Raw genomic sequence first — 21335 nt, forward strand, 5'->3', positions numbered from 1 at the left:
CCTGTCTGACTGCTAGGGCCCAAAGGAAGTCCTGCTTGATGGTTGTTTTGGGGGTTATCTCGCCAAGAGGCACGTATTTTCTGGAGACATTAGCAGGTGCTGCACGAAGTGACGGGACAGTGATAAAAAATGTGGCCGTTCTTAGCGGGGGGTGGGGGGTTAGGGGGTTCTGCCTCGGGCCAGGGCGCCCCTGAAACGTGAAAAGGGGCCCTGAAAGGCCATCTTGCCGAGGGGGGCACACGGGGGCCCCAGCCAGGAGCTCAGCCTCCATGGGTGGGGCCCTGGGAGCGCAGGGTTTCAGTGAATCCATTACCGGCAGCCACAGGCAGGGCACCAGGATTCAAGCACAGGGAGCTGGCAGGCGCCCCTCCTCAAGATGGGGGTCCTCGAAGCCCCAGACCCTTTGGAAAGCATGGCGTCTGCTCCCCAGGTCCTGGGTGACAGGGAAGCCTCAGGGGTTACCCCGCAGAATGGAACCGCCCTCCCTGCGCCTTCCCCGCGCTGCGCCTGGAGTGGTCCCACGCGACTCAGAGCCACCATGGCGGGCGATACATTTTAATTAGTTTCAGCAGCATAATTACGTTTTGAATTTACACACTCTCTAACCAGGCAGTTGGCTGAGTGAAGAAGTGAACACCCGTGTTAATGAACCTGCTAATGGAAGCAAAGGCGAGTAAAGACGCCGTTGCTCAGACAACACCACGGCCGTCTGTGCCGTAATTTAAAAATATTAACCGCAATCCAGGAGCAGGCTGTGCGTCCAGCAGCAGGAGTTTTTCTAATCAGACCGCGAAGCCGGCAGCCGGCCCTGGGACCGGCACCCCCCGCCCAAGCTCCGAGGGCGAGCCCACCACTCCCCTCTCTGAATCCAGCCGGGTCTTGCCTCAGGATTTGGTACTTTACTCTTATAACTGAATAACTAATGTAATTTTCTTTTTCTTTTTTAAAAAAATGGCCCTAACTGGTGTGGCTCAGTGACTAGAGTGTCAGGGCATTTGACGACTGAAGGGTCCCAGGTTCGATTCCGGTCAAGGGCATGTACCCTGGTTGCAGGCATATCCCCAGTGGGGAGTGTGCGGGAGGCAGCTGATGGATGTTTCTCTCTCATCGATGTTTCTAACTCTCTGTCCCTCTCCCTTCCTCTCTGTAAAAAATTAATAAAATATATTAAAAAAAAAATATATATATATATTTATTTATTTCAGAGAGGAAGAGAGAAACATCGATGAGAGAGAACCATGGATCGGCTGCCTCCTGCACGCCCCACACTGGGGATCGAGCCCGCAACCTGGGCCTGTGCCCTGACTGGGAATTGAACCGTGATCTCCTGGCTCCTAGGTCGACGCTCAGCCCTGAGCCCCGCTGGCCAGCCTAGGAGGAAGAAATGCCGGGTTTGTGCAATAACCTTGGCATTACATCAAAGGTTTTCTTGATTTCTTTTTTGGCCAGATACCAACTTAAAAAAAAAGTTTATATTTAAGGACAAACATATAAAATATAAGCAGACATTACATCTGTATTGTTGATCTATTTAAATTGTTCATGATAGTAGACATGATTTCTCAGGTTAAATATTTCTCAAAAAATAGTAAGAAAAAATGTCAGCCACAAAACCAAAACCCCGACGTGCCCACCGGTGACAGCCAGGGTGACGGGGGCTTGTGTCGTTCACTGATGTGTGACGTCACACACGCAGCTCAGCTCGGCCAGGGCCCCGTAGGCAGCTCTCCAGGAGCGCGCTAGCCTAAAAGCAGCGGCCAGCCCTATCCTTCCTCTTTAGAAGGACGTAGATTTATTCAAAACCACACCACACGCCTCCCTGGAGAGGACGAGGATAAGATTCACTGTGTCGTTCTCTGTCACCAACTGAATGCAAACGGCTGAGGAGCTGACAGGAGCCATCTCACCCCTGAGCCTCCTGGGGCGGAGCCACCGAGTTCAGGCCCCAGCTGCTCCTGCGGAGAAGCAGGGCTGGGGTCAGGGGTGGGGTCAGGGCTGTGGAGAAGGGGGCGCAGCTGAGCGCAGACACCAGACAGAACACCTGCCAGGGCAGGGACCACCCTCTGGGTCCAGCACCCACTGTCTAATTCTGCACTGATGCCCACACCTCACTCCCCAAGACCAGAGAGGAGACAGTGATGAGTGTGACCAGGAGACAGACAGCGATGAGTGTGACCAGGAGACAAACAGTGATGAGTGTGACCAGGAGACAGACAGCGATGAGTGTGATCAGAAGACAGTGATGAGTGTGACCAGGAGAAGGACAGTGATGAGTGTGACCAGGAGAGAGACAGCGATGAGTGTGACCAGAAGACAGACAGTGATGAGTGTGACCAGGAGACAGACAGTGATGAGTGTGACCAGGAGAGAGACAGTTATGAGTGTGACCAGGAGACAGACAGTGATGAGTGTGACCAGGAGAGAGAGATACAGTGATGAGTGTGACCAGGAGAGAGAGAGACAGTGATGAGTGTGACCAGGAGAGAGACAGTGATGAGTGTGACCAGGAGACAGTGATGAGTGTGACCAGGAGACAGACAGCGATGAGTGTGACCAGAAGACAGACAGTGATGAGTGTGACCAGGAGACAGACAGTGTTGAGTGTGACCAGGAGAGAGACAGTGATGAGTGTGACCAGGAGAGAGACAGCGATGAGTGTGACCAGGAGATAGACAGTGATGAGTGTGACCAGGAGAGAGACAGTGATGAGTGTGACCAGGAGAGAGACAGTGATGAGTGTGACCAGGAGAGAGACAGTGATGAGTGTGACCAGGAGAGAGAGAGACAGTGATGAGTGTGACCAGGAGAGAGAGAGACAGTGATGAGTGTGACCAGGAGAGAGACAGTGATGAGTGTGACCAGGAGACAGTGATGAGTGTGACCAGGAGACAGTGATGAGTGTGACCAGGAGACAGACAGTGATGAGAGTGACCAGGAGAGAGACAGTGATGAGTGTGACCAGGAGAGAGACAGCGATGAGTGTGACCAGGAGAGAGACAGCGATGAGTGTGACCAGGAGATAGACAGTGATGAGTGTGACCAGGAGAGAGACAGTGATGAGTGTGACCAGGAGAGAGACAGTGATGAGTGTGACCAGGAGAGAGACAGTGATGAGTGTGGCCAGGAGACAGTGAGGAGTGTGACCAGGAGACAGTGATGAGTGTGACCAGGAGAGAGATAAGCACAGGAGAGCTGGTGTGCAATGGGCTGTCTGTGAGTGAGACTGTTGGGTGGATGGTATCCATTGGGGGAGGAGGCTGCTTTCTTAATAGAAATAGAACGAAGCTGGAAAATGTGGGGACCTGGGTCACCAAGAGCCGATAGAGAAACGGGGAAAATGAGGAGGGAAACTGCATTTTCCACCACTTTGACATGATCTGATGACAAACATCAGGCAGTGTGAGGACGCGTGAAGATCTAGTGGAACAGGGCACCTGCCCGTGTGCCCGGGGATCCTGCTGACGAGTCTTCTCCCGCCAGCTGGGACCAAGTCACGTGACCAACACACGACTTCCTCACACCGTGGGCGTCGCCTCCAGGACAGAGCAGAGCCGCAGGGAGTGGGCTCACCTCTCTGCCATGTGGATGGCCAGGCCGTCCCTGGCATCTCCGACAGCCTGGGGCCCGGGGTAGAGCCAACGCGAGATTTCTCGTTCATCGTTGGAGGCACATGGCCTTAGGCTCTAGGGCCGCACGGATTCATTCAGAAGTCAACACTGAGACATGCGTCTCCAAAGACGAGCGACTTGTCACTGAAAACTTGTTATCCAGCCCGGCTGGCGGGGCTCAGTGGCTGAGCGTCAGCCTAGGAACCAGGAGGCGATGGTTCGATTCCCGGTCAGGGCACATGCTTGGGTTGCGGGTTCGATCCCCAGTGGGGAGTGTGCAGGAGGCAGCTGATTAATGACTCTCGCTCATCATTGATGTTTCTCTCTCTCTCTCTCTGAGATCAATAAAAACATTTAAAACAAAAACAAAACTTGATATCCAAAACATCTCTAATTACTCACGGCGTGGCCGCTCAGCCTGGTGGTGGGCACTGCCCAGGTATTATGGAATATTTAGCAGCATCTCTGGACCCCACCTACCAGGGGCCAGTCCCACCTGCACCCCTGTTGTAACAACCAGACAATGTTTCCAGAACGTTGTCAGCTGATTCTCTAGGAGACAAAACCTCTCCCCACCAAGAACCAATGATTTACTGTATCCTATATAATAAAAGGCTAATATGCAAACCGACGAACGGCAGAACAACCGATCCCTATGACGCACACTGACCACCAGGGGGCAGACACTCAATGCAGGAGCTGCCCCCTGGTGGTCAGTGCACTCCCATAGGGGGAGTGCTGCTCAGCCAGAAGCTGGGCTCATGGCTGGCGAGCGCAGCAGTGGTGGTGGGATTCTCTCCTGCCTCCGCGGCAGTGCTAAGGATGTCTGACTGCTGGCTTAGGCCCGGTCCCTGCCTAAGCTGTCAGTCGGACATCCCCTGAGGGCTCCTGGACTGTGAGAGGGCGCAGGCCCGGCTGAGGGACCCCCTCGAGTGCACAAATTTCATGCACCAGGCCCCTAGTTAAACCATAAATTGCTGGGGTCCAAACCCAGCAGGTCCAGGGGTCCCCAAAGGTGTGGACAGTGTCGGTGAAGAAGGAATGACACAGAGGCAGTGTTCAGTTGATCAGCATGGTTGGGTTCTCTAGCCAGGTTCTATAGCCATGTTCCCTCGCTAGGTTCTCCAGCCAGGTTCTGTCCAGGTTCTAGTCAGGTTCTCTTGCCATGTTCTATCCAGGTTCTGTAGCCAGGTTCTGTCTCTAGGTTCTTCAGCCAGGTTCTCTCGCTAGGTTCTGTCTCTAGGTTCTGTGGCCAGTTTCTGTCCAGGATCTTTTGCCATGTTCTCTCCAGCGAAGTTCTTCTGTCTCTAGGTTCTGTGTAGGTTCTGTGTCTAGGTTTGTGTAGGTTCCTGTGTCTAGGTTCTGTGTAGGTTCTGTCTCCTGTTGTCTTGTTACATCTGTATTTATACCAGTTGATTCCAATCCTATCAATCTCTATTCCAAAGGTTAGGGCGTTTCTTATCTCCATTCCAGGGAGTAAAGATTATGTAGCTTAAGCATGATTGTTCGTAGTTAAAGTGATTAATTACCCGCCTGGCACTTAGTTAAGAGGTTTTATTCCCTCCCTAACTTCAGGGGAAAATCCCTACCTGGGGAAACAACCTTTCTCGGAGAGGTGACCTTGGTTAAAACACATAGTGCCAAGAAGGTGAGCAAACATATTAAGAACAGTATGCCATATACGCCAGGTCCCTTGAAACAGCAAGGATGGATCGGCTCCCGGCAATAAATATTACTATATATTACTATATATTTTGTCAACATGTGATCTTCTGAGGTAAGACCTATGGGAGGAGAGCTTTGGTCACTATTTAAAAGTAGTTTAATATTCGCCCGAAATGCGGAACCAGTCTGGGTTTGGGAAGGGCACGCTGTGATAGGCATGGAGAAGACTCATTTCCTGTTGGGGGTGTAAACACCCCTCGTCAGGGTGACTGTCTGCTTCGTGCACCTCAGACCTTGCCCGCCTGGCGAGTTTTCTCACCTTCTCTGTCATTCTCCAGGGGAACAGTCCCTGGCATTCATCAAACCCGGCCGTGCACAGCGGCAGAGACGAGCGAGAAGAAACCTTCTCTTACACATTCCGGGGGGTAGGGGGGTGGGCAAGAACTGATCAGGGAACAAGCCCACCGGCTTCTGCGGAGGATGGGAGAGATGGGAAGCGGGTGGGAGACAAAGCAGCTGTTTGCACGGTTTCTCCAGGGACAGCAGCTGCTGACGTAGCGGGAGGAGGAAGTCGCTGTTTTAAATTCAGCACCAAAGGTATTTAGGAAACATAATCCTAGAGGCACAGGCCCGTGAGGAGCTGTGTGAGCGGAATGGAGGTACAGGGTTGCCTCAGGACACAGCCTCCCCAGTCATCAGCAACAGCACGCACCTCAGGCCTCCAGATCTGACCGTCAGTCATGCTTCCTTCCAGAGTTATTTCCAGGATTCTCTCATCTCTAATGTTTTTGCAAAAATAAATTTTACAAACATTTGGAAGGATTTGTCTTTATTCCTGAGGATGTCATGGTCTGGTTTTATTCCTGTGTTTCTATTTGCTACAACAGCTCCTCGCTAACTTCTCTCTGCCTTGCCCACCGGACTAGCCCAGGGCGCAAGTCTACGGGCAGGAAAAAACGCTCCTGTTGAAACATTTTCGATTTATCGGCTGAGCCACTGCTTTGGTTGTAACAGAATCCCAGGGAAAAGTGAGCATAACTATCTTGCCTGAAATACTGATAACATTAGATGGATATAAAGTTATTTTCTTACCGTCTTTTAAAAAAAATTTTAGTTGTGTACGTGAAGTTTAATAAGAAGTAAAATAATCACGTAGGCTTTATAAACTTAAAAAATACTGCAAAATAATTTGCTCAAAGAATAAAAAGACAAGCCACACCCTGGGAGAAAATCTTTGCAAAACACGGATCTGATACAAGATTTCTGCTCCAAAGACACACAGGCTATAAAACAACAGCCCCAAAACACAGGTAAAGATCCGCCCTCCTGGCCAAGGTGCATGCGGACCCAAAGGGGTTCTATGGGAACCACCTCTTGGTGACTGACTAGCACCCCTAACTGAGCAGGTCATGGTGGATACTCCTCCCCGCCCAGCACATAACTTCTTTTTTTCCTTTAATTTCACGTCTTTATTGTTGAAAGTATTACATATGCCTCCTCTTTCTCACGCTGACCTCTCTCCAGCTGCCCCCCCCCCCACCCAGCACGTGCCCTCACCCCCTAGCGTCTGTGTCCATTGGTTATGCTCATGTGCACGTGGACAAGTCCTTTGGTTGATCTCTTACCTGCCCCCCAACCCCCGCCCTCCCCTGCCTGCCTTCCCTCTGAGGTTTGACGGTCTGTTTGATGCTTCTCTGTCTCTGGATCTGTTTCCGTTTATCAAACCGTGTCCATCTACACAGCGGAACCCTACGCTGCGGTGAGAAAGGAAGAACGCCTGCCCTTCGCAACAGCACGGAGGGACCGGGGAGCGTGATGCCGACGAAACACGCCAGCGGGGAAGGGACGGAGCACAGGCTCTCGCTCCCCCGCGGGATCTCGTGAGCGGCACGGAACTCCGCTAGCAAATGGCTTATCTCTGCCGTCGGCACCCTCTGCCCTTGTGTCGGTGCCTCTGCATGAGCAGACCTCTTGTCTTTTAAAAGGCCCTTCACAAAGCATCGACGGCGTTCGCTCACAGAGTGGCTTTGACGAGGGAGAACCTGACAGAACAGACCACGAGTCAGAAACGGGAAAGCCCCTGAAACACCCCTTTCACGTCCGTCACCGTGTCCAGCCCCGGAGCCCACAGGCCACCGAGCCCACCCGGGCGGCGGCGGTGGCTCGGGGTTCGGACTCACCTGGCAACCACGAAGAGCACGCAGCTGACGCCCAGGCAGGAGAGGAGCACCCACACCCAGACGTCGGGCGCCAGCGGGCGGAGGAAGGAGAAGACGCTGGGGCTGGCGCCGCGGGGCTTGCGGTAGAGGATGCCGATGCCCAGGGTCATGAAGGGCTTGGAGAAGTCGATGACCGTCTCGCGCACGTAGGTGATGGTGAGCGGGGCCACGGCCAGGTCCGCCCTCTGCAACGGCAAGTCCCAGGTCACCGCTGTGGGCCCAGCCTCCGGGCAGGTGCGCGGCCTCCCCCAGGGCCACCGACCCTTATTCCGTGACCACCGGCTCTGCGATACCACGGGGCGGCTCATGCCAGCGGTTCTCAACCTGTGGGTCGCGACCCCTTTGGGGGTCGAACGACCCTTTCACAGGGGTCGCCTAAGACCATCGGAAAACACATCTATAATTACATATTGTCTTTGTGATTCATCACTGTGCTTTCATGATGTTCCATTTGTCACAATGAAATTGGGGGCCACCACAGCACGAGGAACGGTATTAAAGGGTCGCGGCATCAGGAAGGTTGAGAACCGCTGGTTCACGCGGTTGTGGTTACGAAAGAGTATTCTTTTGGGAAACAGAAACCAGAAGGTAGGACGTACACACAGGCAGACAGGCAGACAGACCCAGACACACATACATTCTGGAACTGAACGGACGGACAAGCTGCAGAATGATGTCTTTAAAAAGAGCATGTGTCTGGCTGGTGTGGTTCAGTGATTGAACGTCAGCCTATGAACCAGGAGGTCACAGGCCCGGGTTGCGAGCTCGACCCCCAGGAGGGGGCGTGCAGGAGGCAGCCGATGGATGAGTCTCTCTCATCATTGATGTTTCTCTCTCTGCCTCCCTCTCCCTTCCTCTCTGAAATCAATAAAAATATATTTAAGAAAAAATAAAAGTACAAGAGCACGTGGGAAAGGCACAGAATGAGCAGCCTGGGCCTAAGACCCACGGACAAGACGAGGCGTGACTCTGAGCTGCAGACATCAGAACTCTTCATTGAACGTAAGAGTCACCAGGTTTGCTCTCCAGGCGAAGGGCAGCCCGGACACTCCGCCTTCCGTCCTCATCCTCGCCTGCCTCCAAAGAAGCAAACACCATTCCCAGGTTTTCTCCTACTTTTACTTTTAAAACCATCCTATCTAATAATAGACAAACATGGTAATTGATCGTACCTTCGCTATGCCTTAAGCCACACCCACCAGCCAATCAGAGCGACTATATGCAAATTAACCCAACCAAGATGGCGGCCTGCAGCCACGGAGCTGGAGCAAGCAGGAGGCTTGGTTGCCCCAATGATGGAGGAAGCCAAGCTTCCCACTTGCCGTGGCGGCTCTGAGCTCCACTCAAAGCAACAAAGTTTCAATTATAGAAGATAAATACACCCCAGATACCTACTTTCAGCCAGTCATGGCCACAGAGCTGGAGCGAGCAGGAGGCTTCCCTCCCGCCCGCCCTGGCTGGCTCCGAGCTCCTCTCAAGGCTACAAAGTTTCAATTATAGAAGGTAAATAAATCCCAGAATAAAAAAAAAAAGATAAAAAGGAAAGGCTGGGAGCTTCTGTCGCCAGCGGGCTTGGCCAGCCTGAAAACCCTCAGCCCCTCACCCAGACTGGCCAGGCACCCCGGTGGGGACCCCCACCCTGAAGGGGGTATGACCAGCTGCAAACAGCCATCATCCCCTTATCCAGGCTGGCCAGGCACCCAAGCGGGACCCCTACCCTGATCTGGGACACCCTTCAGGGCAAACCAGCCAGCCCCCACCCGTGCACCAGGCCTCTATCCTATATAGTAAAAGGGCAATATGCAAACTGACCCTAACAGCAGAGTGACTGGAAATGACTGGTCACTATGACACACACTGACCACCAGGGGGCAGATGCTCAATGCAGGAGCTGTCCTCTGGTGGTCAGTGCGCTCTCACAGCGGGGAGCTCTGCTCAGCCACAAGTCAGGCTGACAACTGCCAGCACAGTAGTGGTGGTGGGAGCCTCTCCCGCCTCCCTAGCAGCGCTAAGGATGCCCGACTTCAGCTTAGGTCTGCTCCCCGCTGGCAAGTGTACATCCCCCGAGGGCTGCCGGGCTGCCAGAGGGATGTCTGATTGCCGTCTTAGGCCCAATCCCCCGGGGAGCTGGCCTAAGCCAGCAAGTGGTCATCCCCTGAGGGGTCCCAGAATGTGAGAAGGCACAGGCCGTGCTGAAGGACCCCCTGAGTGCACAATTTTTTGTGCACCGGGCCTCTAGTTTCTATGATAAAAGAGTGACCTGTTTCTTCTGACCCTGACTCAGAATCTCCCTCCTTTCACTTCTCACTGCGCTTTCCTGGCGTCCGCACTGAGGGGGGTGTGCTTACATGGTCCATCAGCTCCCGGACCATCCCGTTCCACTCGCCCTGGTCGTCCTGGGCTCCGTATCTGCCGTCGGGGACAAGTCTGACATCGTAAATGAAGCCCAGCATGGCGGACAGCTCCTTCAGAAGGTCCAGGCAGTACCCTTCGAACCTGTCGTTTCCGAACAGGGGCTTGTCCGACTTCCTGTACATTACGTAGGGCTCCTCCTGCAGAACAGACCGGGCGGGGCGCCTGTCACAGGAGGCAGAGCCCCGCCCAGCACCATCCCCGCCGGCGGCCAGTGTCTCACAGTGACTCGGAGACAGGGTGGCCGGCACCCACCACCCACCACCCACCTCCCGCCTCCGCTGAGCCTTCTCCCCATACTCTCCTGTATAACGTCTCTCCCTCGGCTCTTTATTTATTTTATTTTTATAGATACCTTTATTATTTCAGAGAGGAAGGGAGAGGGGGAGGGAGAGAGAAACATTGATGATGAGAGAGAATCATGGACCGGCTGCCTCCTGCACGCCCTCCACAGGGGATGGAGCCTGCAACCGGGCCTGTGCCCTGACCCGGAATCCAACCCTGACCTCCTGGCTCACAGGCCGACGCTCAGCCCCTGAGCCCCGCCGGGCGTGCTCCCTCCTCTCTCTTTACGTGACATTTGAGACAAAGGTGTGAGGGGGCCTGAGTGGTCACGTCCCCTGGGGTCGGGCAGGGGCCATGGGGCAGACTGTACCCACACCCGGCTTCCTGGGCGCGACCTGCCCAGCCCACAGGTGAGTCTAAATCGGCTGAGAAATCTCTGCTTCACACTTCCCGGCTGTCTGACTCCTCTTGGCTCAGTTCCACCTCAGTGTCGCCCTCATCCTCTGGGTATTTGCTTGGCTTCCTTCAGGGCATCTTACTCAGAGCCTTTCTGCTTTTTTAAATCACCAGCTTCATCTTCTTCATTGACTCACCTGAAATCTCACCTCTGCCAATGCCTTGCTTCAGCGACAAAGCCCCTTCCTACGAATAACGGGCCTTCTCTTAATGATTGAAACCTGAATTCTCACTTGGCTGATCAAAGTTTCATTTTATTTTATAAATGTCTATTAGTTCCTATTAGTTCCTCTGGTACCGGCCTGTCCTGTTATTTCCCAGCTGCGTGGGCCCCACTGAGGTCCACCCTTGAACCCTGACAGACACAGAGCTCTGTGTCCGGAGGCAGCGGAGAGAAAAGTCGCAGCCACAGCGAGACTGTCCGCTCCATCTTGGACGAACAAGCCCCACAAGTCAGCGGCTTCAGAAATAAACAGCCCGACATGAGGGACTGAATCCAATGAGCAGGAATGACTGAAGGTGACGATTCTAGACGTGGCGGCTCCTGCCCCGTATCCTGGGGGTAAGGGCTGGGATGGGGAGTGGGGGGCTGGGAAGTGGGGGGCACCTGGCAGGTACAACGGCTGGACAGGTGTGCGGTCGGCACTCCAACAGGAAGCAGGAGGTGCCCTCACCTGGGCTTTGAGGAGTGAAAATAAGGGCTACTTACCCAGGAGTGGGCAGGGGGGGCCCAGGATGCAGGGGAGAGAGGGTGCCACACCTGGGACCCGCCTTATCAGGAGGTGGTGCCACTCAGGCTGAGGGGCGGGGCAAGCCTGGGCCTGGGGTCCAGGTGGGCGGGGCCTGGAGGCTGGATCATGGAGGGGAGGGGCCTGGGGTCCCGGTGGGTGGGGCCTGGAGGCTGGATCATGGAGGGGAGGGGCCTGGGGTCCCAGTGGGCGGGGCCTGGAGGCTGGATCGCAGAGGGGCGGAGCCGGTGGAGGACAGATTTCTGACAAAACCAGAGGCAGGGAAACTGCTCTTACGTGGCTTCCCCTCCCCTGGCATCTGGTCACCGTCTCGCTGGTTGAAGCCAATTGGCAGCCAGAGAGCATGGCCCACTGGGCGGCGGGGGGCAGGGGGCGGGGGCGGGCGGGGCAGCTGGTAGTTCCTCCCACACAGGAACCCATGTGCCCTCAGTGTCCCCGTCAAAACGAGACATCTGGGCCGGCCGGGTGGCTCAGTGGTTAAGTGCCGACCTGTGAACCAGGAGGTCTGGGTTCGATCCCGTGAGGGCACAGGCCCGGGCGCAGGCTCCATCCCCGGTGGGGGGCGGGCAGGAGGCAGGATCCATGATTCTCATCACCGATGCTTCTCTCTCCTCTCCTCTCCTTTCCTCTCTGACATCAATAAAATATATTAACAGACAAACCCTAGATCTGCAGACAGAGCTGCTGGCATGGCGGACACAGGGAGCCCCTGGAGGTGGGGGTCTAGGTGGGAGGGGACACAGGGAGCCCCTGGAGGAGGGGGTCTGGGTGGAAGGGGACACAGGGAGCCCCTGGAGGAGGGGGTCTGGGTGGGAGGGGACACAGGGGAGCCCCTGGAGGTGGGGGTCTGGGGAGGTCCGGATGGACACAGGGAGCCCCTGGAGGTGGGGGTCTGGGGAGGCCCGGATGGACACAGGGAGCCCCTGGAGGTGGGGGCCTGGGTGGGAGGGGACACAGGGAGCCCCTGGAGGAGGGGGTCTGGGTGGAAGGGGACACAGGGAGCCCCTGGAGGAGGGGGTCTGGGTGGAAGGGGACACAGGGAGCCCCTGGAGGTGGGGGTCTGGGTGGAAGGGGACACAGGGAGCCCCTGGAGGTGGGGGTCTGGGTGGAAGGGGACACAGGGAGCCCCTGGAGGAGAGGGTCTGGGTGGAAGGGGACACAGGGAGCCCCTGGAGGAGGGGGTCTGGGTGGAAGGGGACACAGGGAGCCCCTGGAGGTGGGGGTCTGGGGAGGCCCGCATGGACACAGGGAGCCCCTCACCAGGATGGTGGTGACGATGAGCGTGCGGTTGGCCAGCGCTGCGCTGGGGCGGGGAGCCGGCTCTCTGCTCGTGTCTGGCAGGCGGAGGCCGCGGCGGGGGCTCCAGGCTCCGATCTGCAGGGACACAGGGAGGCTGAGCCCGGGTCCTCGGTGGGGGAGGGGCCCCGAGCTCCGTCCGCAGCAGCACAGGCGCCTCGGGAGCTGCTGACGCGGGAAAGCGAGACCACGGACAGATGGACAGATGGACAGACGGACATACAGACGGACAGACAGACGGACAGATTGACGGATGCATGGATGGGCAGGCAAGCAGCGACCGGACAGGGAAGCCTGTGCCTCTGGGGGGAGGCCAGAAGGCCTTTTCATTTTTATTTATTAAATGTGCTGTTACTATTATTATCAACATGTTTTTATCGGTTCCAGAGAGGGCGGGAGGGAGAGAAACATCCGGAGGAGAGAGATCCATGGATCCATCGGCTGCCTCCTGCGCCCCCCACTGGGGATGAGCCCGCAACCCAGGATGAGCCCCGAGCAGGAATCGAACCCTGACCTCCTGGTTCACAGGTCGATGCTCAGCCCCTGAGCCCCGGCCGGGCTGAACTTATTACTTTTAAGTGAAGAATTCTCTTCTTCCAACGGGTACTTGGTGACCAGCCCACCTGCCAGGCCCTGGTCTAGGCGCTGGAGGCCATGGATGTGAACAGACAGAGAGCAGAAGAGAGAGGGGGAGGGGGAGAGGGGGAGGGAGGGAAGGAGGGGGATGAGGAGAGAGGGGGGGTGGGGGGAGGGAGGGGGCCCCTCTTCCAGCTTGATCACCCCTAACCACCTCTGCCTGCTGACTTGATCGCCCCTCACTGCCCCCCTGCTGGCCTGGTCGCCCCACTCAGCCTGTTTGGTCGTCCATCCAGTTGTTTCGGATGTGATGGCCCCTGGCTCTTTATATATAGACTAGAGGCCCGGTGCACAAAAATTTGTGCACTGGCGGGGGAGGGGGGTGTGGGGGGTGTCCCTCAGCCCCACTTCTGCCCTCTCACAGTCTGGGACCCCTCGGGAGATAACCACCTGCTGGCTTAGGCCCCCTCCCCAGGTGGCAGATGGCAGGCCCAATCCCTCGGTGCCTGCCCCGCCTCCCTGGGTCGCACACATGGCAGGGCCGATCTGGGGGTTGGGGCGCCGCCTCGGGTTGGGTCGCACATGGGAAGCCCCGGGTGGGTCGCACACGGGGTGCCTGGATGGAGGCCGGGCGGACTGGCCGATCACTGCTGCACCACCCGGCCACCCCAGGTTGGGTCGCCCATGGATGCCCACCGCCCTGGGTCACAAATAGCAGGCCCAGATGGTGGTGGGGAAGGCCGGATGGCACTGTCCCGACCTGCCTGCAGTATGCAAATTAGCCGCCATCTTTGTTGGCAGTTAATTTGCATATCATGCTGATTAGCCAATGGGGGGCGTAGCGAAGGTACAGTCAATTACCATGTTTGTCTATTATTTGATTGGATAACTAAATAGTTATGTTTAAATTGCTCTAAGTAGTAACTAAAATGGAACTTTAAACTTTGAGAGATTGAGAATTACAGCAGACCTAACCCTAAAACCAGATTCCACCATTAAAATACACGTTGGGCGTATTTCCCGCCAAAATGAGGGAGGCAGAGCTGGTTCGCTCCATGGAGCTCCTGTCTCCTTCACGGTGTCCCTCCAGCACCAGCCTCACTGGGGGGTGAGCCAACACTGAATTCTGGGTCACGATGGACACCCCTCCAAAGCTAAACCGGGGAAGCCTCTGACTTCCGTCTAAACTTACTTTTTAATCCCGTGAGGAACGGGGCCAGGGACACCCACGCCGGGTGATGCGAGCCCGACATGAGCACGCGGCTCTACAAGCTCATGGCGTTGCTACTAACCATGTGCCCTGAGAATGGCGTCAGCCTCCGTCTGTGAGGCCGGAGGCCTGGGGAACGCCGGACGCCCGCACCCCGGACTGTGCTCGCCGTGGGAATGTGTGGGCCGGGCTTTCCGTTTCCTTCTGTGGCTCTGTTATCGGTTACCTTCTCGGTGCCTTCCTCCCCGAGACCGAGGATGTCCAGGTCGAAGTCCTTCCTCAGGCCGTCCGTCTTGTTGAAGGCGATCCGCCCGGTCAGGCCGTCCCACTGGGCCTGCGGGAGGAGGGCGTGGTCATCACACTGAAGTCCAGACACCGTCACCCGAAGTGCGCGCCACCCGCCGGGTCCCGGCTCCAGCTCGGTCACGGCCGCGGCCGCGTCAGGAGCCGAGCCGGTAGCTCGCACTCCCTGCTGTCACAGCTCCTGGATCTGTCCTCTCACAGGCCAACCCGTCTGTAACGGCGCCAACCCCACCGCCCGCCCCGGTGACCGCCCGACAGTGCCCACAGCGAGCCGCCACGTCTCTGAGGCCACAGGACCCGCTTCCCACGGTCGCCGAGCCTCTCCCAGGACTCCCCGGGGAGCCCCCTTACGTTTCTCTGTGAAACAGTGCGGCTCAGTGAGGCGACACTGAGTGGTTAGGGCGCTTTTTAGGGTGGCCGAGGCCTTCCAATGTCACGTGGACATTCTGTCAACTTCCCGGGACTTGGTCCTGACGTGATGCTGGGGGGCCCTGTCTAAGTGGGGTTCGCTCACAGTGAGGATGAGGGAGAACTGAGCCCTTTGTGCACCATGAGCTGTTCTCCTCCTGACTGACCCGAACAGCATGTGAGTGGCCATGGCGGGGCTGCAGTGCGAGGTCAGGCGCCGAACCTGCAGCTGCTCCCTCAGCTCCCACGTCTGCCTGTCTGACTCGCCTGGATTGCGACTCCGTCCCCAGCACAACCCCGGTTCCTGTGGTTCCCCAGCACACAAGCACCTCACGGGTCCGCGCCCCACAGCTCAGTCCACACCCACTCACGCTTGGGGTTGGGGCGCTGTTTCAGCGAAAACTGGATGGGCCGCCTCCCATCCTCAGGGGCGATGGTTGACCTGCCTCTGCTCACGGCATCGCCTGGGAGCGGGCACCGGGCTCACGGCATCGCCCGGGAGCGGGCACCGGGCTCGCAGCATCTCCTGGGAGCGGGCACCGGGCTCGCAGCATCTCCTGGGAGCGGGCACCGGGCTCGCGGCATCGCCTGGGAGCGGGCACCGGGCTCGCGGCATCGCCTGGGAGCGGGCACCGGGCTCGCGGCATCACCTGGGAGCGGGCACCGGGCTCACGGCATCTCCTGGGAGCGGGCACTCGGCTCACGGCATCTCCTGGGAGCGGGCACTCGGCTCACGGCATCTCCTGGGAGCGGGCACTCGGCTCACGGCATCGCCTGGGAGCGGGCACTCGGCTCACGGCATCTCCTGGGAGCGGGCACCGTCCGACACGGCCTGTGGGGGTCTCGTAGCCTTGGGGTCGGACCAAGTCCGTTTCGGGCGCCTCCTTGACGCTCCTCCTCACATGCTCCTCTCGCCCGGGTCTGTTAGAAGGAGGGGCTCCCTTCACTAGTCCTGCAGGGTTTGCTGGAAGCTTTGCCCGAAGGCACCGGGTCCTGCTGGGGCCGCGCTGAGAGCCACTGGGCGCGTTGTCCGGAGCTGACGGCCGGGAACGTGCAGACTCGGAGCGTGTACTCTCACGGCGCCGCTCACAGCAGGGCCTCCGGCCAGGCAGGAGCCACTTCCGTTCCTCGGAGGGTCCACGGCGTCGCTGCGGGTCTGCGTGTCCTTTCATCCCTTCACTTGGGCTCCAGTCACCGCGTCACCCCTCCTCTCTCTCTCTCTCTCTCTCTCTCTCTCTCTCTCTCTCTCGCTCTCTCTCTCTCTCTCTCTCGCTCTATATATATATATGCAGATCATATATATGCATGTGATTTCAGAGAGAAAGGGAGGGAGAGAGAGATAGAAACGTCAGTGATGAGAGAGAATCATGGATTGGCCGCCTCCTGCACGCCCCCCACTGGAGACCGAGCCCACAACCCGGGCCTGTGCCCTGGCCGGGAATCGAATGGTGACCTCCTGGTTCGTAGGTCGATGCTCAGCCCCTGAGCCTCGGCGGCCGCTGGGCACGGCCTCTTTTCTCCCATCACACAAGTCTGACGGCCAAGAGACGGGAACCAAGAGACAAAAGGAGAAAAGCAAACATTTCGTTCACGTCTTACTTGTATGCTCTTTTTCAAGATGACGTTCATTGTCCCAACAGAAAGTCTAGATCTGAGTGTCAAGGAAGGAGGCAGCTACTGGCACGTGGCTCCAGGCTCTTGTGAGAGTCGCGTTCAGCCCAACGAGCTAGCGCGACCGCGTGGATGCACTTATTCTCCCAAATGGGCGGAAGCAGGCGAAAGCGCGACGGCTCCGTCAGGCTCTGCTTTTGGGGGGAGAGTGTGCTGTGAAGCAGACACGGCCGCTCAGGAACAACAGCATCGTCATGGATGTGCTGGGAGCTGTGCTCTTTTTCTGTTAAGATGTGATCAGTAGGAGGCTGATGGCAACCCCCACATTCACTCCCGTTAGGGCTAGAACAGGCACGTGGGAAACCACTGTTCAGTGACGATTCCACGTGTTAGGAAACATCGCAACTTGATATTACAGGATGAGACGAGGCGGCGTGGCCGTTCGTGGCCGTGGCGGCCGCTGTCTGGCAGGTGGGTTCCCAGGGAAACATCTCAGTCCAGAGCCCGGGGAGGCCCTGCCATAGGAAAGGGGTCTCCGAGCCTCTCAGCACCTCTGCGTGCCCCAAAGAAACAGGTCCCCCCATGGCCATGGTTCTGGGGCCACACCGACCTCCAAGGTCTCCCTTGCCTCTGGGAATCGACCCCGGCCGGGCCCGGCCCCACCCAAGGTGCCTTCGTTCCGGTTCTCTCTGTGTTTGTACATTTGGGCTTCCCCGTGTCCGCTCCATGGAGCACTGCGTGCGCTCCAGCCCCGCCGGGGCCTCCAGCTGCGTGCTTCCTCCGAGCGAGGCCTCCCCAGCGTCCGGGCAGAGCGTGGTCCACGGCCGTCTCTGCTCCCCACCCTCTTCCCCAGCTGCTCTACCTGCATGGGCGTGCTGAGTGCACGACAAGGAACATGGATTTCTGGGTAAAATCGTCCATAAAAACGGAGAGTCCCTGCTGCCGTCTCACTGAGGGTGCGATTATTCGGAGGAAAGACGAGCCCTTCTCGGTCGACCTCCGGGGTGGAGACTGTGTGGTTCCACCTGGGTGACGGCCCCGTCTGCCCCCCTCGGCCCCTGGGGCAGCGCCCCCTGCAGGTCGCAGCTCCCGTGGACCCGGGGGCACCCGTCCACCTCACCGGCTGCCGCATCTCCTTCCAGACGAGAAGATGCTGAGTGAACATCTCCGAGCATCGCTGTCCGTCCCTCCCTCCATCTGGTTCGGAAATTTCCCGAATCCCCAGCAGGTGCCTGCACGGGCCTTGCTGCCTCAGCACCCACCTCACTGAGCACAAACACCGCACTCCCAAGAGCGAGCCAGACGTGCCCTTTGAGACAGCAAGGAGGGACCTGGAGAGCGTTATGCTGAGCACAACGAGCCAGTCAGAGAAAGACAAGCATCACACGAGCTCACCAGACGTGGAATCCAGTGAACAAGATCCACGGACGAGCACAATAGACCCAGAGACATTGAAACCCGCCACAGACGGGCGAAGCCCAGAGGGAAGGGGGGGATTAACCAAAGACCTCGTATGCATATGTGCTGAACCCATGGACACAGGCAATCGTGGGGTGAGGGCCGGGGGCGGGGGCGAGAGTGGGGAGGAGGGTCGATGGGGGGAGAAGGGAGGCACCTGTAATAATCTCAGCAATAAAGATAAGTTAAACACTCACACCTAAATAATGCCAACAGGAGGAATGAAAGGCACTTGCATAATTTAGTTGGTAAGCTGGGCCTACGTAAGAGTCAGCGTGTTGCCCCCTCATGTCTGAAACATGAACCCTGTCAGGCTAAACATGGATTTAGAACGCCTGCCTAAAGCTCAGCTCACCTTCCCCAGAGGGAACTTCATTTGCTGTCTTTATTTTCAAAGTGTGTCACTGGCAAACCCTGTGGCTAGATGTGAGCACGTGAGGGCAGCTGAATCCGTGGCAGGACATGTGGCCTGGTGCAAACCGCCGTTTCCATTTCTAATAATGGCCAGACGCAAAGAAGACACAGACTCATCGCACGGAGCAAACGTAAATCCAGGCTCCAAATTAGGTCAACAGCGATCACAGGTACCGTCTCCGTTGTTCCTTCAAAACGAAATCCCTTGCAGTAGCTGACAGTGACCGTACAGATATTTAAACATTTGACACTGACCACACTCACCTCCTCTACTGACTCAGAAACGTGTTTACTTTTCAACTCTCTGCTACGAAGATTTTAATCCCAGACACTCTCACTGCCTGATAATGCTGCCACCCGCCTGCCAGACGCTGAGTCAGGAAATTCACTTGCAAAGGGGGTGGACTGTTTAGAAAGGATTTTAAAAAAGAGGCTTCCTTAAGAGACATTGTCCTTCCTCCTATTGGTCCTGAGATGTAAACTTTCAAGTTCTATTTACCATGGAACCAACGAAAGAACGGGTAGAAAACTTACAACATTTATACCCACAAGGTCAGCTCGAGTGCTGGTGCTGGCACCGCCTCAAGGCCACGGTGCCCACGTGGTGGGAGGGAGGGGCCGTCAGATCAGCTCGTTTGCACCCCAAGATCAGCTCTCCCTCCTCAGCCCAAGGCCAAGGGAATTTCCTTTGAATTTTGAAGGCTGTCCAAGGTCAGAAACCCCCTTCGGGCTGTGAACACGCGTGGAAGGAGGGACCTTCGAGCACCTGCCGAGTCCTCACGAGGAGGCGTTCACTGACTGAGCTCGTTTTCCTTTTGCCGACACTCTATCAGGGAATGACCGACGGGGGGTCAGGAGATGAAGGCTCCTTGGGGGAAATGGTGAAGCGGAAATAAAGCAGAGCAATAACTTCATGGATCTTAAAAGTCTGACCACACTTGGCTCTGTGCCCTGAAAGAGTTAACAGTGTAGTTCACTGTGGTGATAAATTGTGTTTTGTTTTGTTGTTAATCCTCATCCAAGGATATTTTTCCATTGACGTTTAGAGAAAGTGGAAGGGACGGGGAGAGACGGAGAGAGAGAAACGTCCGTGTCAGAGAGACACATGGCCTGGTTGCCTCCTGCTCGCACCCGGATGGGGCTGGGGGTCGAGCCTGCAACCCAGGTCTGTGCCCTTGACCAGAATTGGTCCTCGGGCCGATGCTCTATCCACTGAGCCAAACCGACTAGGACTATTTTACTTGTTTTTAAATATCTATACTAATAAAAGGGTAATATGCTAATTAAACTGGGTGACCAGACATCTTCTGGACGTCCGACTTCCTTTTAAACAAAGCCACGGTGGTGGGGGCCGAGGCAGAGGCGGTTAGGGGTGATCAGGCCAGCAGGGGAGGGCAGCTGGGGGCCATCAGGCCGGCAGGGGAGTGGTTAGGCGGCAATCAGGCCAGCAGGCAGGCAAGAGCCAGCAGTTAGGAGCCAGTGGTCCTGGATTGCGAGTTGGACGTCCCCCACGGGGTCCCAGATTGGAGAGGGTGCAGGGGCCAGGCTGAGGGACCCCATTCCCCTGCAGGAATTTCGTGCACCAGGCCTCTAGTATTTTTATTATTGATTTCAGAGAGGGAGGGAGGGAGAGAGAGATAGAGACATCAATGAGAGAGAATCATGGATTGGCTGCCTTCTGCACACCCCACGCTGGGGATGGAGCCCGCAACCTGGGCCTGTGCCCTGCCTGGGAATGGAACCGTGACCTCCTGGTTCATAGGTCAACGCTCAACCACTGAGCCACACTGGCCGGGCTATTTTACGTGTTTTTAATTAACGGCGGCCCATCCTGTGGCTGTTGTGTACGTGGACGTCCTGCACAATGACCGTCTCGCATCCCCAGAGTGAAGCCCAGCGACACACACCGAGACCCACCCTCCATCCAAGCAAGGTGATCGCTGGCAGTCACCACAGTCTCAGGCCAGTTCTCGGCGAAGCTAATTCAAAACAAGGCTAAAGTCTTCATCATAATGGGGAGAAAATACACATTAAGCAAAGGAGGAAACGATAAACACAACCTTCAGGCCACACAACCTCCTCGGAGGTCAGCTATTCCGGGAGCTGAAGTGATGCATTTATCACACGCTCAGCTGTTCAATCTATAATTATTTTAACTATCATGTGTGTTGTTTATAACCATTATCTTGCAATAACAGCTTGCATGGATCACTGCATAATTTAAAGATATAATAGCTTTTCTTGCCAATATTTGATTTCCAACTCTACATCTGCTGGCTGTGTTTCATTCTTTGGCATCTGCTGACTTTAACTGTTGCTATGCCGAGCTCACTGGGTAAGGGTGTTACTTCCTCGGGGTTTGTCACAGACCGTGCACCTGGCTGTTCTCTGTGCATAAACCCTTTTACTTCTGTGCTGGTTCGTGGGGTGACCTGTTTGCCCAAATGTAACGAATTGGGTTCTGAATTTGCAAGTCAACTACGTGGGCGAGAACACCCACCGGAGCCCCAGGGGGTGGGGGAGGGTGGAGGTCATGTGAGGGATGCAGCCTGGACATCAGAGCACCCGGTCTGGAACGACTCAGTTACTTCGGCCGCATTAGTCAGATTATGGCCTTCACAGCTGATCAATATGTTCCTTGTCCACAAAGATAAAACTTTGGATC

At 56.4% G+C, this 21335-nt stretch overlaps 1 protein-coding gene across 1 annotated transcript in view; it reads right to left on the reverse strand.

The window, feature by feature from the left end:
* Positions 1–21335, reverse strand: part of GRIK1 (glutamate ionotropic receptor kainate type subunit 1) — a gene marked incomplete at its 5' end in the record, with an annotated part of 111016 nt that overhangs the window by 21720 nt on the left and 67961 nt on the right. The window contains 4 exons of the mRNA XM_081088525.1: positions 7454–7677; positions 9841–10044; positions 12655–12768; positions 14703–14810. Coding sequence (XP_080944651.1) covers positions 7454–7677; positions 9841–10044; positions 12655–12768; positions 14703–14810 — 650 coding nt within the window. The remainder of the gene's footprint in view (positions 1–7453; positions 7678–9840; positions 10045–12654; positions 12769–14702; positions 14811–21335) is intronic.

Source organism: Myotis nattereri (assembly GCF_964212035.1).
Source record: "Myotis nattereri genome assembly, chromosome: 3".
In the NCBI taxonomy this organism is placed as follows: Eukaryota; Metazoa; Chordata; class Mammalia; order Chiroptera; family Vespertilionidae; genus Myotis; species Myotis nattereri.